Source organism: Salminus brasiliensis, chromosome 8 (assembly GCF_030463535.1).
Source record: "Salminus brasiliensis chromosome 8, fSalBra1.hap2, whole genome shotgun sequence".
In the NCBI taxonomy this organism is placed as follows: Eukaryota; Metazoa; Chordata; class Actinopteri; order Characiformes; family Bryconidae; genus Salminus; species Salminus brasiliensis.
In genome coordinates, this window is record NC_132885.1 from 344497 (window position 1) to 362886 (window position 18390).

Below are 18390 nucleotides of genomic sequence, written 5' to 3' on the forward strand. Positions count from 1 at the left end.
TGTGTGTGTTTATTAACTCTGTGTGTGTGTGTGTGTGTGTGTTTATTAACTCTGTGTGTGTGTGTGTGTGTGTGTGTGTGTGTGTGTGTTTATTAACTCTGTGTGTGTGTGTGTGTGTGTGTGTGTGTGTGTGTGTTTATTAACTCTGTGTGTGTGTGTGTGTTTCAGGTCAGCCCCTGTCCCCTCGCAGGCTGAGTACCCGTTCTCCCCCTCCCCTGGCGGATCTGGACAGTTTTTTTGACGCGGCGCTGGCGCAGGTGAAGCGGCGCTCTCGCGGCGCGATGGCCCCGGTGGCGTGTGTGAAGGCGGTGAGAGCGGCGGCCGAGCTGCCGTACAGCCAGGGTATGCAGTGTGAGAGGGAGCTGATGGACACACTGTTCACCTCCGGGCAGGCCAGAGCCCTGCAGTACTGCTTCTTCGCCCAGAGGGCTGCTGGGAAATGGAGTCTTCCTAATGGAGCGCAGTGGAACACCAGCAGGCCCAGAGCTGTACAGACAGCCGGGGTCATAGGTCAGATGCTTTGCTACTGTCTGAGTGATAAAATGATCATCAGTAATGAGCTCTTAATTTAATTATTTTATCATTAAAAATAATTATCAATTGAAATAATTTAATTGATGTGTGAAGGAGTGCATCCCTAAACCTAATGGTGGAGTTCAGTCACCATGACTACAACACAGATACAGCCCATAATTTATTTCCTATCCAAACCCACCAGTGCAGCTACACGAATGCAGTTCTCTTTAGGGACTACTTTCTGTAGCCGCACTACACCCTGCAGCATGTATCCCTCCACCATTTTAATGATCTGATTTTAAAAGCAGGTTCTAGAGCCGAACTCTTCTCAGAACTCTGGTAGAACCGTGTCTCAGGCATCAGGCAGCGTCTTCATCACCATTAGGTGAAGAACTTTCTGTGAGGAGCTTTTATTAGAGCTTCAGACGTCTGCTTCCCTTCACCTCCACTGTAGAACCACAGCTCTGACTGGGGGAGCTTATCTAGAACCTCCACTGTAGAACCACAGCTCTGACTGGGGGAGCTTATCTAGAACCTCCACTGTAGAACAGCTCTGACTGGAGGAGCTTATCTAGAACAGCTCTGACTGGGGGAGCTTATCTAGAACCTCCACTGTAGAACAGCTCTGACTGGGGGAGCTTATCTAGAACCTCCACTGTAGAACAGCTCTGACTGGGGGAGCTTATCTAGAACCTCCAGTGTAGAACTCCAGCTCTGACTGGAGGAGATTATCTAGAACCTCCAGTGTAGAACTCCAGCTCTGATTGGAGGAGGTTATCTAGAACCTCCACTGTAGAACTCCAGCTCTGACTGGGGGAGATTATCTAGAACAGCTCTGACTGGGGGAGCTTATCTAATACCTCCACTGTGTAACATCTTTGACTGGGGAGCTTATCTAGAACCTCCACTGTAGAACCACAGCTCTGACTGGGGGAGGTTATCTAGAACAGCTCTGACTGGGGGAGCTTATCTAGAACCTCCACTGTAGAACAGCTCTGACTGGGGGAGCTTATCTAGAACCGAGCAAAAAAGAAAAAAAGGTGACATTATGGTGACTACTACCTTTTCGGCCACTTTATCAGAAACCCCTCTGTTGTAGCTCCTCCTCTCTGGTGGTTTACACTGATGGGCTCTGCCTGGTGTTTATCTCTTCACCTCTGCAGGTTTGGGCACTATGGGCCGGGGCATCGTTGTCTCTCTGGTCAAGGCGGGTATCGCTGTGGTTGCTGTGGAGACGGAGAAAAAGCTGCTGGACCTGGGCAGGAAGCTGGTGAAGGGGATTCTGGAGAGGGATGCTCAGAGGCGAGGGGTCACTCCTCCTCTCCACCTGGTCACCTTCACCCTGTCCCTGCAGCCGCTGAGGGAGGTGGACCTGGTGATCGAGGCCGTGTTTGAGGACATGGAGCTGAAGAAGCGTATTTTCTCAGAGCTGAGTCGAGTGTGCAAACCGAACACACTGCTCTGCACCAACACCTCAGGGCTGGATGTGGACGAGATAGCTTCAGTGACTGACCGGCCCCCCCTGGTGGTGGGGATGCATTTCTTCGCCCCTGCTCACATCATGAAACTGCTGGAGGTTGTTTGTGGATCTCGGTCCTCACCTGAAGCCATTGCTACCGCAATGACTTTGGGAAAGAGGATGGGCAAGGTAATAATAATAATAATAATAATAATAATAATTAGAATATAAAACATCAAACTGCTAAAATGTTTATTTGATATATATTATTTTACAAAATAACAGGTGAGCGTTGCCGTGGGAAACTGCCCAGGATTTGTGGGTAATCGCATGCTGAAGTTGTATATGGACCAGGCTTACTTCCTGTTGGAGGAGGGCGCCTCACCTGAGCAGGTGGACCAGGCACTGGAGGAGTTTGGCTTTGCTATGGGGATTTTTAAAGTGGGTGATCTCTCTGGGCTGGACGTTGGCTGGAGGGTCCGGAAAGCGTCTGGACTGATCGGGCCTGATGTCGACCCAAAATTCCCGTCACGCATGCGCCAGGGCCGCAGGTAACAGCAGCACCAGTAGTAATAATAATAATAATAATTAGGTTTATTATTATTAGAATTAGGTTACATTTGAATAGTATATTTCCAGAAGGATTTGCTGATAGTTGATGTTCAGTGTTAAGGTTCTTCAATAAGGACGTGGGTAGCCTGAAAGGGCAGATCATTTATTGTGTGTGTGTGTGTGTGTGTGTGTGTGCGCAGGTACTCTCCTCTTCTTGACCTGCTGTGTGAGCAGGGTCGTTGGGGTCAGAAGTCTGGACGGGGCTGGTACCTGTACGACTCGGCTGGAGGTAAAGAGGCGAGGCCTGACCCAGAGATCCGCAGCTTCCTGCAGGAATTCCGGCTCCGATACGGAATCACGGCCCGCCGGATCGACGCGCAGGAGGTGGTGGAGCGCTGTGTGTTCGCTCTGGCCAACGAAGGGTTCCGGGTGCTGGAGGATGGCATGGCAGCACGGCCCGAGGATATCGACATGGTGTATGTGTTCGGGTACGGCTGGCCCCAGCACCGCGGGGGGCCCATGTTTCACGCCGCTCAGGTGGGCCTACCCAGAGTTCTGCAGAGGCTGGAGTTCTACTACAGAGAGAACCCCGACGTCCCCCACCTGCAGCCCAGCACACTGCTGAGGAGACTGGTGGCTGCAGGCAGTCCCCCCATACAGCAGTGGAAACAGCACACCGGGAACCTACACAGCCAGCTGTAACTCACATCCACACAGCGTCTAATCACAGTACTGCGTCTGATCATAACATAGCCTCCAGTCATATCAGTACAGCGTCTAATCACAGTACTGCGTCTGATCATAACATAGCCTCCAGTCATATCAGTACAGCGTGTAATCACAGTACTGCGTCTGATCATAACATAGCCTCCAGTCATATCAGTACAGCATCTAATCACAGTACTGCGTCTGATCATAACATAGCCTCCAGTCATATCAGTACAGCGTCTAATCACAGTACTGCGTCTGATCATAACATAGCCTCCAGTCATATCAGTACAGCGTCTAATCACAGTACTGCGTCTGATCATAACATAGCCTCCAGTCATATCAGTACAGCGTCTAATCACAGTACTGCGTCTGATCATAACATAGCCTCCAGTCATATCAGTATAGCGTCTAATCACAGTACTGCGTCTGATCATAACATAGCTTCCAGTCATATCAGTACAGCGTCTAATCACAGTACTGCGTCTGATCATAACATAGCCTCCAGTCATATCAGTACAGCGTCTAATCACAGTACTGCGTCTGATCATAACATAGCTTCCAGTCATATCAGTACAGCGTCTAATCACAGTACTGCGTCTGATCATAACATAGCCTCCAGTCATATCAGTACAGCGTCTAATCACAGTACTGCGTCTGATCATAACATAGCTTCCAGTCATATCAGTACAGCGTCTAATCACAGTACTGCGTCTGATCCTAACATAGCTTCCAGTCATATCAGTACAGCGTCTAATCACAGTACTGCGTCTGATCATAACATAGCCTCCAGTCATATCAGTACAGCGTCTAATCACAGTACTGCGTCTGATCATAACATAGCCTCCAGTCATATCAGTACAGCGTCTAATCACAGTACTGCGTCTGATCATAACATAGCCTCCAGTCATATCAGTACAGCGTCTAATCACAGTACTGCATCTGATCATAACATAGCCTCCAGTCATATCAGTACAGCGTCTAATCACAGTACTGCGTCTGATCATAACATAGCCTCCAGTCATATCAGTACAGCGTCTAATCACAGTACTGCATCTGATCATAACATAGCTTCCAGTCATATCAGTACAGCGTCTAATCACAGTACTGCGTCTGATCATAACATAGCCTCCAGTCATATCAGTACAGCGTCTAATCACAGTACTGCGTCTGATCATAACATAGCCTCCAGTCATATCAGTACTGTGTGTAATCATAATAATACTGCCACTAATCTTAGCAATACAGCATGTAATCAGTACTACATCCGATCACAACTATACGGTGTCTAATCATAACAACAATCATCTAATCACAATACAGTCTAATTATAATCAGTCTAATCATAACAGGACAGAGCAGCACACCATTAGACCAGCACACCATCCAATAACAATACAGTGTCTGAACATAAAGAAACAACAATAACAGAACAGCAGCCAATCACAAACAGGACAGCATCTAATCAGAACAATAATTTGTGTACTCAGAACAGTGTCCGATCACAATACTATGTATATATTTATAACAGTACAGTGTCTAATCATAACACCATCTAGTCACCACAGTACAGTATCTGATTGTAACAATATAAAGTTTCTACTCATAATAATACAATGTCTAATTAAAACAATATAATGTCTAATCACAATGCAGTGTCAGACCATAAAGGCTCTAATAATACATAACTAATTTATTAATAATAATAAATAACTACTTATAACCTCCCCTTTAACAACCACATCAGAACCACCTAATTATTACTCATAACTCATACTGCTGGTAGGTAATCCTCACCGTGTGATTGGCTGAGAGGTGTTGTATGCGTGTCACTTTATCTAATAATGCTGTAATAGAACTGTGGTAGAATCACAGTAACGCTTGAGCCTGCGGCCGCACTATAGCCCCGCCCCTTTATTAACTCTGTGACCACAGAGCCGTCTGCTCTGATTAATATTTACCCAAATTTCTCTATATTTACAGCTCGTTAGTTTACTTTAATCCACCAGCTCTGAAACAACAAGCGGCAGAAAGCCGTGACTGATCTTCTGATAACATCTCCACCAGCAGATTCCTGGTGATCAGGATCAGCAGCTTCAGTGAAACTCTCAGAAATCATTGATCTGAGCCTGCTGCGTGACGTTGATCGATGAAGGGAAATGAATCGTATTTGATATGAATTATTATTAGTGTTTGTTTTTCTGTTTGATCCAAAGATGCTGCTGTTGACAGGTCAGACAGGGAGGGAGATGAGCACTGTGCCCTCCTGTCCTCTCTGATCAGACTGCTGTAGTATGAAGGACTGAAGGAGTTCTCAGTGTGAAATCTAACAGAACCACGGTTCTGCTGTTCTGGGTTCTCTGAATCTGACCTGTGCAGTAATTATTTACGCTGCAGCTACGCGTTAAACACTGTTTATTTCTTTGCCTTGTTTAAGCTGTTGTTATCGTTGCGTAATAATAATAATATTATTAATAATAAACGCTATTTGATTAATTTCCATTATAAATTTGCCTTAGTAAGTGTTTGCATGGTGTCTTCTCTCTTCTATCAGAGTTTGTTTTACAGTGCAGTGAAATCTCTGCTGTGGCGCTGGACTGACTGAAGGTGGTGTTTTGATTATTTCAGTTGTAAATAAGTGACCACAGTACTCAATTTCTCTTACTAATTAATATCTCTGATGAATTAATATAAAAGCTGTAAAATAAGAATAAAGCTTCGGCTCTGGCGTCAGTTTAGTTGAGCTTTTTCTGGTGTGTTAAATGAATGGCGTAAGTTCATTGCCGGTATATGATCTCAACACTGCTTCTGTGTGTTTACTGAACTGGAAGTCGAGGCCGGCTGATAGACATGATCTGTTCTCTTCAGGAAATAAACAGCAGGATTGTGTTGCTGTAGAGGAGGGGCTTATTCACACTCACTGCACCCAATATACATGGAGTCTGACCAGGGTGCACTAACTTATACACACCACTATACACATGTGTCCAAATGTTTGTGGACACCCCTTCTAATGAATGCATTTAACTATTTTAAGTTGCAACCATTGCTGACAGATCATCCAACGTCCTGACCTCACTAACGCTGTTTGCAATCAAATCCTCACAGCAATTTTCTATTTTGGACAGTAGAGACAGTTACTCCAACAGAAGCAGGATCAGCTCTTAATACCCTTGATTTCAGAAGACACATGAATTAGCAGGTGTCCCATTACTTTTGTCCATGCAGTGTAATACTATATACAGTAAAAATGTAAATATGTAAGCATTAGATAAGAGTGCGGGCAGAACCATTTAACATTCATATGGTTCTATATGAACCCCTTTAGTAAAGAACCCTTGAAGAACCTCTGTATGAGAACGTGTTGTGACGTTGTGAGGAACTGTAGCCCCGCCCTCTGTCCTGTCAACGACTACCACTATCATTGTCATTGGCTAATGGGAATCCCTCCCCCTGCGATGGGATTGGTTAGTGGGATAAGCTCCACCCCTTGCTCTCTGCGCTGTGCTGTGCTGAGCGAGGCGCGCGCTCTCAGTGCCGCTGCAGGCGCGCGGTGGAGCTGGTGATGAGGGAGTGTGTGAGAGTGTGTGAGAGTGTGTGAGAGTGTTAGTTAGACGGGGGTGATGCTGATGCTGATGATGATGATGGGTTCCGGGATGAAGATGAAGATGGATGAAGCGCAGGCTTTGGCGCGAAGCTGCGCGAGCAGACCGGATTTCCTCCCGTGCGACGGCTCCGTGTGCGCCACGCACTCACACGGCAAGTGTTTCCGACTGCACTGGTGCTGCCACCTGGGCTGGTGCCACTGTGAGTACTCACGCGCACGCTCACACACACACACACACACACAACTTTCACTGTGCAACAAAACCGAACTGAACCGGGTTATGGGTCCCATCTTCAGCACCATATAGAACCCTTTAGTGGAGGGTGTAGCGTTATCTGAGTGATGGTCAGGGTGAGCGCGCTGGTGGTGGAGTGTCTGACCTGTGAGAGGTTTACAGGTGAGGAGTGTACAGGTGAGGAGTGTACAGGTGAGGGGTTTACAGGTGATGTGTGTACAGGTGAGGGGTTTACAGGTGAGGGGTTTACAGGTGTGGAGTGTACAGGTGAGGTGTGTACAGGTGAGGAGTGTACAGTTGAGGTGTGTACAGTTGAGATGTGTACAGGTGAGGAGTGTACAGGTGATGTGTGTACAGGTGTGGAGTGTACAGGTGAGGGGTTTACAGGTGAGGGGTTTACAGGTGAGGAGTGTACAGTTGAGGTGTGTACAGTTGAGATGTGTACAGGTGAGGAGTGTACAGGTGAGGAGTGTACAGGTGAGGGGTTTACAGGTAAGGAGTGTACAGGTGAGGGGTTTACAGGTGAGGAGTGCACAGGTGATGTGTGTACAGGTGAGGAGTGTACAGGTGAGCGGTTTACAAGTAAGGAGTGTACAGGTGAGGGGTTTACAGGTGAGGGGTTTACAGGTGATGTGTGTACAGGTGTGGAGTGTACAGGTGTGGAGTGTACAGGTGATGTGTGTACAGGTGTGGAGTGTACAGGTGAGGGGTTTACAGGTGAGGGGTTTACAGGTGAGGAGTGCACAGGTGATGTGTGTACAGGTGTGGAGTGTACAGGTGAGGTGTGTACAGGTGAGGAGTGTACAGGTGTGGAGTGTACATGTGATGTGTGTACAGGTGTGGAGTGTACAGGTGTGGAGTGTACAGGTGATGTGTGTACAGGTGTGGAGTGTACAGGTGTGGAGTGTACAGGTGTGGAGTGTACAGGTGTGGAGTGTACAGGTGATGTGTGTACAGGTGTGGAGTGTACAGGTGTGGAGTGTACAGGTGTGGAGTGTACAGGTGATGTGTGTACAGGTGTGGAGTGTACAGGTGAGGAGTGTACAGGTGATGTGTGTACAGGTGTGGAGTGTACAGGTGTGGAGTGTACATGTGATGTGTGTACAGGTGTGGAGTGTACATGTGATGTGTGTACAGGTGTGGAGTGTACAGGTGTGGAGTGTACATGTGATGTGTGTACATGTGATGTGTGTACAGGTGAGGAGTGTACAGGTGAGGAGTGTACAGGTGATGTGTGTACAGGTGTGGAGTGTACAGGTGAGGAGTGTACAGGTGATGTGTGTACAGGTGTGGAGTGTACAGGTGATGTGTGTACAGGTGAGGAGTGTACAGGTGAGGAGTGTACAGGTGATGTGTGTACAGGTGAGGAGTGTACAGGTGAGGAGTGTACAGGTGATGTGTGTACATGTGATGTGTGTACAGGTGAGGAGTGTACAGGTGAGGACCAGCCTGATAAACCTCACCACTGTAACCTCTCCCTGTTCCAGCAGACCCTTAAAGAACAGAGAAGCTGTGGGTTCCCCTAGAACTTCAGAATCACAGTTAGCCATAACAAATCAGTCTGTGCATCCCTACAGCTAACTCACACACTAACAGTTATCTAGAACATGGGCTGAAGAACAGACACAGTTCAGGGTTCCAGATGCTGCTGCTGTTTTTGCCGGTACTTTAGAGAGTAGTTTAACTGTGTGTATCTTAACCAATTATATGTGTGATGGTGTGGGTGGTGGGATGTTGTGGATGGTGTAATTGTGTGGATGGTGTAATGGTGTGGATGGAGAGATGGTGTGGATGGTGAGATGGTGTGGATGGGGAGATGGTGTAATGATGTGAATGGTGTAATGGTGTGGATGGAGAGATGGTGTGGATGGTGAGATGGTGTGGATGGTGTAATGGTGTAGATGGAGAGATGGTGTAATGGTGTGGATGGAGAGATAGTGTGGATGGTGTGGATGGAGAGATAGTGTGGATGGTGTGGATGGAGAGATGGTTTGGGTGGTGTGATGGTGTGGATGGTGTAATTGTGTAATGATGTGGATGGTGTGAATGATGTGAATGGTGTAATGGTGTAGATGGAGAGATGGTGTGGGTGGTGTAATGGTGTAGATGGAGAGATGGTGTGGGTGATGTAATGGTGTGGTGGAGAGATGGTGTGGATGGGGAGATGGTGTAATGGTGTGGATGGTGTGAATGATGTGAATGGTGTAATGGTGTGGTGGAGAGATGGTGTGGATGGGGAGATGGTGTAATGGTGTGGATGGTGTAATGGTGTGGGTAGTGTGATTGTGTCATGGTGTGAACCTAGGACTCCATTGTAGCCATGTAGCACCACCTTAGCAACCACCCGGAACAGAAGGGCACCCAGCAGAAAACACACAAGCAAGCACTAGAGATCCCAAAGCAACAGCCTTCTGACATACTGCAACCACCTACCCAAATCCTACCATTGGCCTTGTATACCATAGCAACCACCACTTAGAGCACAACAGCAACTACATAGTTACACCCTAGCAACCACATGGAATACCATTGTAACTGTCCTAGCAACATCCTAGCAACCACTGAGGAACTGCCTAAGCAGCGCAGTCACTCAGCATCTTCAGGAAACACACAGTAGCTGATTATGTAAATATGCTCATTACCATAAAATAGTTATTAATAATTAAAACCCTCACATGTGGAAGGATCAATGACAAACTGAAGATGATGTCATCACGTCGTCAAGAGCAACAATATTGGTAGTGAAAGTGAAGCTCAAACCTCACAGAGCTACAGAACACACTCCCTTCTGCTGGAGATCGCAGAACGCTCGCTCCAATTAATCTGTGTGTGTGTGTGTGTGTGTGTGTGTGTGTGTGTGGGTGTGTGTGTGTGTGTGTGTGTGTGTGTGTGTGTGCTACAGTCGCTCGGTGTGCTGTAATGAGTCAGAAATGACCATCCTCTGCTCTTAATTTGCACGTGTGTGTCAGTGTCTTTATAAATAATTGATATTGGCCACATGGTGAGCTGCAGGCCGGGCGTGCGAGGCAGAGTGACAGCGCTTCCTCACTAATCTCCAGGGACGGGCCTCCTCTCTCTCTCTCTGCGTGAGCTCACTACATCTTTTGTTCTTTTTTTTGAGGTTAATCCCCCTAATGGCATTGCTGGTGTTGTCACGCTGCCCTGCTGCGACCCCCTCACACACACACACACACACACACACACACACACACACCAGATAAAAAGTCTTTGTGGGTGATTCACACTAGTCTCCTACTTTCATTACAGCCATAGTTCTCCAACCACCTAGCAGCGCCCTTAAGACCACATAATAATAATACCCACATGGCAACACTCTGGCACACTCATAACAACTGCTTCTCAACACTCTGTAACCACATTAGCAGCAGCAAGCGAAAACACCAGAGATACCATAGCAACCACCTAGCAACATAGCAACCTAGCTTAAGCATCTAGCGACACTCGAGCAAATACTAGAGATCCCATAACAGCTGGTTCCTAACACGTTGCAATCACTTATCAACACCATAGCAACCACCCAGGATACCATAGCAACCAGCTATTAACACAGTAGCTTAAGTATCTGGAAACACACTAGTTCTAGTTTAAATATGCAACACCATAGCAACACCATTGAAATAACATAGGGATACCATAGCAACCACCTACAGAAACAGGCAGTATTGGTTATCAAGCTGGTTGACCAGCATAGGGTATGTTTGATGGACTAGCATGACCACCTTCACCTAGCTGGTCAGTGTGGTCTTACTGGTTGACTAGTCTGGTCAGGCTGGTCATGCTGGTAGACCAGCTAAACCATCAAACGCAAATGAACACATGCTGGTGAAGCTGCTTGACTGGCTGGAGGCCGTGTTTTCAGCAGGAACATGGGTTTGAGGTCGTCCGTGGTGACGGGGTGGAGTTCTCCGAGTGTGAACACTCCCTGGAATTCTCAGTCTTTAGGTGGTGTGGAAGAAATCTGATTGGAGAAGAAGGTACAGCTGAAGCGAACACACAGAAACACACACAGCCTTCTCTAATAGCGTTCCTCGCTGCTCAGCAGACTATAAACCATCAGCCGATTACAGTCTCTGCTGTTTATTAATTGCAGCTGTTATCATCAGAGTCCGCCTCATTAACTGTTAAACAGGCGTGTGTGGCCTCAGTGCAGTGCGAGGGCTTCTGACTCAGTGCTCTAAAGCCATTGGTTCCAGTGTGTTTAGACAGCACCCACGGTGTCAGAAACCACATACAGTGGCAGGCAAAAGTCTGAGCACTCCTGTGGACTGAGGACGTTAAAATAGAACTAGGTTCGTTAGGAGATCATTTACAACATGAGATCAGTTCAACATCACCTGAGGATGAAAAGAGAAGGAGCTTCTACTGCAGGATAACGATCCTTAACACACCTCAACATGGGCTGAATGGGTGGGGCTTAACTGCTGTAGCCTGAATGGGTGGGGCTAAACTGCTGTAGCCTGAATGGGTGGAGCTAAACTGCTAAAAAAGAGTATGTGTAATAGCTGTGTCTATTTTGGTAGCTGTATCTAGCCCATATCTAGCACCCTGCTTGCTGAAGAAGCAGACCTCACACACCAAATAGAACTTCAGTGAGCGTTCCTGCCTGCACAAACCCACCCCCTGCAGATGCTCTGGGTGTTTCGACTGTGGATGGGAATGAAGCCCCTGCCTCCTGCTGCCCCTCCAGCTGCCAGACCCTGCTTTGGCTGAGAGATAAAGCCCTTTGTCCAAATTCCCAACACAAAGGAGTGGCGGAAATCTGTGAATCAGAGCCAGAGTGAACGGGTGGAGACTGCTGTGCAGCGCAGCAGAGAAAAATATGCTGAAATAATTGTTTTCCAGTTCAGTTCACCCTGCAGAGTGTCTCAGATATCACAGCCCCGCGCTCAGATAACAGACGTTCAGCAGAAGTTAACACCTGCTGTTAAACGCTAAAGGTCTACTGAGCTCTGTCTGTTTCCCCTGAAATACATGAACAGTTGCTGTAGGCTGAATGGGTGGGGTTAAACTGCTGTAGGCTGAATGGGTGGGGTTAAACTGCTGTAGGCTGAATGGGTGGGGTTAAACTGCTGTAGGCTGATTTGGTGGAGCTAAACTGCTGGAGAATGAATGGGTGGAGATAAACTGCTGTAGGCTGAATGGGTGGGGTTAAACTGCTATAGGCTGAATGGGTGGGGCTAAACTGCTGTAGAATGAATTGGTGGAGCTAAACTGCTGGAGAATTAATGGGTGGAGCTAAACTGCTGGAGAATTAATGGGTGGAGCTAAACTGCTATAGAATGAATTGGTGGAGATAAACTGCTGGAGAATTAATGGGTGGAGCTAAACTGCTGTAGGCTGAATGGGTGGGGTTAAACTGCTGTAGGCTGAATGGGTGGGGTTAAACTGCTGTAGGCTGAATGGGTGGGGTTAAACTGCTGTAGGCTGAATGGGTGGGGTTAAACTGCTGTAGGCTGATTTGGTGGAGCTAAACTGCTGGAGAATGAATGGGTGGAGATAAACTGCTGTAGGCTGAATGGGTGGGGTTAAACTGCTATAGGCTGAATGGGTGGGGCTAAACTGCTGTAGAATGAATTGGTGGAGCTAAACTGCTGGAGAATTAATGGGTGGAGCTAAACTGCTGGAGAATTAATGGGTGGAGCTAAACTGCTATAGAATGAATTGGTGGAGATAAACTGCTGGAGAATTAATGGGTGGAGCTAAACTGCTGTAGGCTGAATGGGTGGGGTTAAACTGCTGTAGAATGAATTGGTGGAGCTAAACTGCTGGAGAATTAATGGGTGGAGCTAAACTGCTATAGAATGAATTGGTGGAGCTAAACTGCTTAATAGGTGGAGCTAAACTGCTGTAGAATTAATGGGTGGGGTTAAACTGCTATAGGCTGAATGGGTGGAGCTAAACTGCTGTAGGCTAAATGGGTGGGGTTAAACTGCTATAGGCTGAATGGGTGGGGCTAAACTGCTGTAGAATGAATTGGTGGAGCTAAACTGCTGGAGAATGAATGGGTGGAGATAAACTGCTGTAGAATGAATGGGTGGAGATAAACTGCTGTAGAATGAATGGGTGGAGGTAAACTTCTGGAGAATGAATGGGTGGGGTTAAACTGCTATAGGCTGAATGGGTGGAGCTAAACTGCTGTAGGCTGAATGGGTGGGGTTAAACTGCTATAGGCTGAATGGGTGGGGCTAAACTGCTGTAGGCTGAATGGGTGGGGTTAAACTGCTATAGGCTGAATGGGTGGGGCTAAACTGCTGTAGAATGAATGGGTGGAGATAAACTTCTGTAGAATGAATGGGTGGAGCTAAACTGCTGTAGAATGAATGGGTGGAGCTAAACTGCTGTAGAATGAATGGGTGGAGCTAAACTGCTGTAGAATGAATGGGTGGAGCTAAACTGCTGTAGAACGTAATCGTTTAGACACACTCACATTAACAGGTCAGATCTGAGAGAGTATCAGAGATGTTGTCTCCACCCACAAACACGCCAACATGCATATTCACCTGTACCAGCTTAGAAGCTCACACACCCCTTACGGTTCACTTACTTGATGTGTATGAGCACTCCAGGACTGCAGGTGGCGCTGTAATATTTATGAAATTTTAGTGAGATATGGAAGAGGACTACATGCTGTAAAGTACCGCCCCTTTAGCACCGACCAATCAAGGCTTTGTTGAGTGGTGTGCTCAGGCGGTTGTTCAAGATCTCTGCGGTCGCCGAAGCCGGACCACCGAGGCCTTCAGGGGGGGTTCAGAGAGTGTCTCAGAAACACTGTGGTGTGTAAAGGCTTTTCTGTGTTTTTACTCCCTTTAGAGGCTCTGACCTGCAGCCCTCTCCACACACACACACACACACACACACACACACACACACACACACTGACGTCTGGAGAAGTGGGAGCAGCAGTGGAGCTGAGCTGAGGGTAGATGGTGGAGTTCTGCTCAGTGAGAAAGACAATGAGTGAACAGTGTAGCGGCTATCAAGTAATGGAAGCGTATAGCCCACCAATTAGCATTTCTGGAGCTATGAGGCTAATGGCTACGCTGCTGAAAGTCAAGATTTCCTTGTGTGTATTTGATTAGTGTTTGGCAGTGCTGTTTGGGATATAGGTAATTAGGGGTGGGCGGTATAGCGGTCATACTGTATACTATTCTGTATCTGATGTGTCAGATTTCAGTTCTCTGTCTAAGCTAAAAGTAAGGAAAGGTGTGTTTGGTAGATGATTTCTTTGTTGCTTCTGTAGTCTAATCTAGTCTAGTGTTAATTTCCCTTTTAAAAGGAGCCACGTTTGTAAGGAACATGCATTTGTGGGATGAGCAGTAGAGTGGAGTGTCCTCTCTGCCATTGCCACACAGCTGATTTCTGAGCTTCTGGTACTCCTAGGTGAGCATGGGCCCTGCCACTGTGGTCAGTAGGTGTCTGCTCCAAGAATCGGCATGCCGCGTTTGGCTGATCTGGAAAGGGCCCGTGCGATAGAGCCACTTCAAGCAAAACCAAGTCGCAGCATTATTTGGAGTGAGCCCTGGTACCATCTCCAAACTGAAGGCCAAGTCCCATACAAGGGGGGATGTCAGAGACGGGCCGCGAAGTGGGTGCCCCCAAGAAGACAACACCCCAAGAAGATCACTTTCTCACCCGGTCAGCACTCAGCTACTGTAGGCTGTCTTCTACAGATTGTACAGGTCTGTAGGACGATATGACCTCACTGGAAAAACGAGGCTCGTCATCATTGGAGGCTTAATCTCACTGCAGAGAGACATGGACCCAGTGGCAATCCTGTATCTCCACAGTCTGGGACCGAACTCTATCCTCCAAGATGACAACGCTCGCCCCCACAGAGCAGGGTTTATCAGAGACCACCTCCAGAATTTGGGAGTGGAGAGGATGGAATGGCCTGCCAGCAGTCCTGACCTCAACCCCACTGAACACGTGTGGGATCAGCTTGGGCCATGCTGCCAGACTGACCAACACAACCACGTTGGCCGACTTGAGACAAATGCTGGTTGAAGAATGGGATCCATCCCACAGCAGTGTGTGAGCAGGCTGGAGACCTGCAGCTGTGGGAGCTCCCTGATTGCTGATCTGATTGGTGAAGCGGTGAAGCCGGTCTCCTGAACGATCCTGAAATCAGTGGAAACCCTCCTCAGGCCGTCCCCTCCACTCTGCCGTGGTGTTCAGCCTGCTAGCTCACTTATCTAAGCCAAACCCAGCAGAACCGGTCCCTCAGTTCTCCTTTCTGTTCTCTTCCAGCTGCCGGACTTCGCTCTCAGACACCAGTTTTTATGGTCAGCAGTTGTGTCGGGGTCAGCAGTTAGTCAGCTGCAGCTGAAACAGCTACGTAAAGGCTAGCGTAGCGAGCGGCTACAGAATTCACAACCACAGGAAGAACCTTCAGTTCAGCTTCTGTCCTTTTAATCGCTCCATCATCAGCCGTCAGTGGCTCGAGTCGTCCCCTCTACACGTTTAGAAGTGGGCTTTCAGTCAGTCAGACTGAGTTAGTTCTGTGGGGAGCAGACTGTTCTCCTGCTAACTAAGCTAATGCTAACCAGCTTCTCCCTCCTCGTTCACAGCAGGTTAACATTTATAAAGGTTTAACATTTACTGAATGAGTTTATTTAGTCGTTTTCTGTTTTAAAATAACGCAGAATAAGATCGTACAAAATCCATAAACACAACCATCTGTACAGCTGGATACGGTAAAAATATTACTATAATTAAAGACGGTACATAGTACACAATATTAATCACGAGACACATGATCACACACATTTATATTCAACCTGTGCTGCGGACTAATGACCCTGTTTGTAATTAAACGTGCAGTTAATCAGTGTTCTTTAAGCACTGCTGATATCTGATTCTTTACGATACTATAAAACATGGTCATATTGGGGACAATAAATGTCTCCCTCTGCTCAGCTCGACTCTAATAATAATAATAATAATAATCTGAACGTTTATTATGTGGGCAGTCAGGGCTGATCACAGGGGGTAAATACTGGATTTTACATGCCCCCCTTTCCTACACCTCAGCATAACCTTGTAAAATCATTGTTTAGGACCACCTTGTGTAATTGTCTGTAGGGGCAGGAGGTCTCACAATTGGCCCAATTATCCTCAGGCATGAACACACTCTTTACAAAGTGCTAATGGACCCTTTCCCACTGTAAAGAGGGGCTGCGCAGGTGAAATTACAGTGGTGCACGTTACCTGTTGTCTGGAGGACCTTTCTAATATCTCAAACAATGATTTTTTATTTTTCTGTTTAGAAGAATTTAGGCTAAATTTAGGCTCAATTCCAACTCTACACCAGTATAAAATATCCTAATTCAGTCCTGTGGCTCTGAGGAACACAGCGAAGCACCTTACTGCTGGACTTTTCTGTGCCTTTTGTTCTGTTCCGTTTTCACCACTGATAAAACTCGAGCTCCATGTGTTGTTGATGCTGTCAGTGTAAATAAATTACATATTTAATATACAGTTACTGTTTATTTACTTTTTATCCAATCAGAACAGTGGGATCTGAAGATAGAGTACAACACTGCCCTCTAGTGGTCTGGGTTTAAAAACAACACTGAATGAACCACAGTCTGACACCAATCTTCACGTCTAAACTCTTCATTAATAATCAACTCTGTGTTTCTGAGAATCGATACAGTATTACAAAACAATAATTCAGTATTTTCACACAATGTACAAGAGGTTTTGGTATATTGAATATGTCATGTTTTATTGATTTACAGTCTGTTAAATTCAGTAAATAAGTTGAAGGTGTGTTTAATTTAGGTTTGTAACTCTTCTGTCCATTTGTGCAGGTAAATACGTCTACCAGCCAATGACAAGTGTGGGTGAGTTACCCAGCACTGCCATTCCTGCTGCCCCGTCATTTTACACGGACACCATCGACCTGTCCATCTCTCTGACCGAACGTTTTCTGAGAATTGCCCCCTGCTTCCGAGCGCCCCTGTACCCGGAATCCCCCCGGTACTGCAACATCGCTGAGCTCTTCATCGACGACTACATTGTCAAACGCATTAATGGCAAGATGTGCTACGTCCAGAGGCCGGCCCCTATAATGGACACCCCGTCCACTTCTGGTCCACAGGCCCAGCCTCTTCACACTCAGCCGGCCACTCCGCATCAACTGGCCGCTTGTACCAGACAGCACTCCGTGACTACGGTTACACTGGATGCTAACACCGGACATGTTGCTATGGATACAGTTAAAGCACCTAAAATGGACCACTGCTCGTCTCCGTCCAGCTCAGACGATTCTGGGATTAATGCGGTGGGTGGACGCTACCTAGAGTCGTGTGAGGAAGAGTCAGAGGATGAGGAAGAGGAGGAGGAGGATGAGCTAAGTGAGGGACGAGTGTCCAGTCCCAGCAGTCTGTGGGAGCAGGACGGATGTGGGCTGCTTTCACCGTCTAAGTCCACTGTGGAGATCATCGAAAACATTGAGACGACAGTGTAACACAAGCAGGACTGGGACTATTAGACTATTAGACAATTACACATCCAGGACAATTAGTCAACTAGGATTTTTATTATTGATGCTTTGTTTACTAAAGAACAGAACCACTCTTTAATGTTCATATGATCCACACGCTCATTCTGACAGACTGTAATACACTACAGGAAGCATAGGGGGCGCTCTATAATGCTCTATAATGTTCATATGATCCACACGCTCATTCTGACAGACTGTAATACACTACAGGAAGCGTAGGGGGCGCTCTATAATGCTCTATAATGATCATATGATCCACACGCTCATTCTGACAGACTGTAATACACTACAGGAAGCGTAGGGGGCGCTCTATAATGCTCTATAATGTTCATATGATCCACACGCTCATTCTGACAGACAATAATACACTACAGGAAGCGTAGGGGCGCTCTATAATGCTCTATAATGTTCATATGATCCACACGCTCATTCTGACAGACTGTAATACACTACAGGAAGCATAGGGGGCGCTCTATAATGCTCTATAATGTTCATATGACCCACACGCTCATTCTGACAGACTGTAATACACTACAGGAAGTGTAGGGGCGCTCTATAATGCTCTATAATGTTCATATGATCCACACGCCCATTCTGACAGACTGTAATACACTACAGGAAGCATAGGGGGCGCTCTATAATGCTCTATAATGTTCATATGATCCACACGCCCATTCTGACAGACTGTAATACACTACAGGAAGCATAGGGGGGCGCTCTATAATGCTCTATAATGTTCATATGATCCACACGCCCATTCTGACAGGCTGTAATACATTACAGGA

At 46.9% G+C, this 18390-nt stretch overlaps 2 protein-coding genes across 2 annotated transcripts in view; both read left to right on the plus strand.

Annotated features, from left to right (window-relative positions):
- Window positions 1–5973, plus strand: part of ehhadh (enoyl-CoA, hydratase/3-hydroxyacyl CoA dehydrogenase) — a 14040-nt gene extending 8067 nt beyond the window's left edge. The window contains exons 6-9 of the mRNA XM_072685340.1: window positions 169–510; window positions 1680–2164; window positions 2261–2526; window positions 2728–5973. Coding sequence (XP_072541441.1) covers window positions 169–510; window positions 1680–2164; window positions 2261–2526; window positions 2728–3229 — 1595 coding nt within the window. The 3' untranslated portion in view covers window positions 3230–5973. The remainder of the gene's footprint in view (window positions 1–168; window positions 511–1679; window positions 2165–2260; window positions 2527–2727) is intronic.
- Window positions 5974–6061: 88 nt separating this feature from the next.
- LOC140560795 (UPF0524 protein C3orf70 homolog B) lies at window positions 6062–18187 on the plus strand. The gene is made up of 2 exons (XM_072685341.1): window positions 6062–7042; window positions 16911–18187. Exons 1-2 carry the CDS (start codon window positions 6859–6861, stop codon window positions 17567–17569), a joined length of 843 nt encoding a protein of 280 aa, XP_072541442.1. The 5' UTR covers window positions 6062–6858; the 3' UTR covers window positions 17570–18187.
- Window positions 18188–18390: the final 203 nt, after the last annotated feature.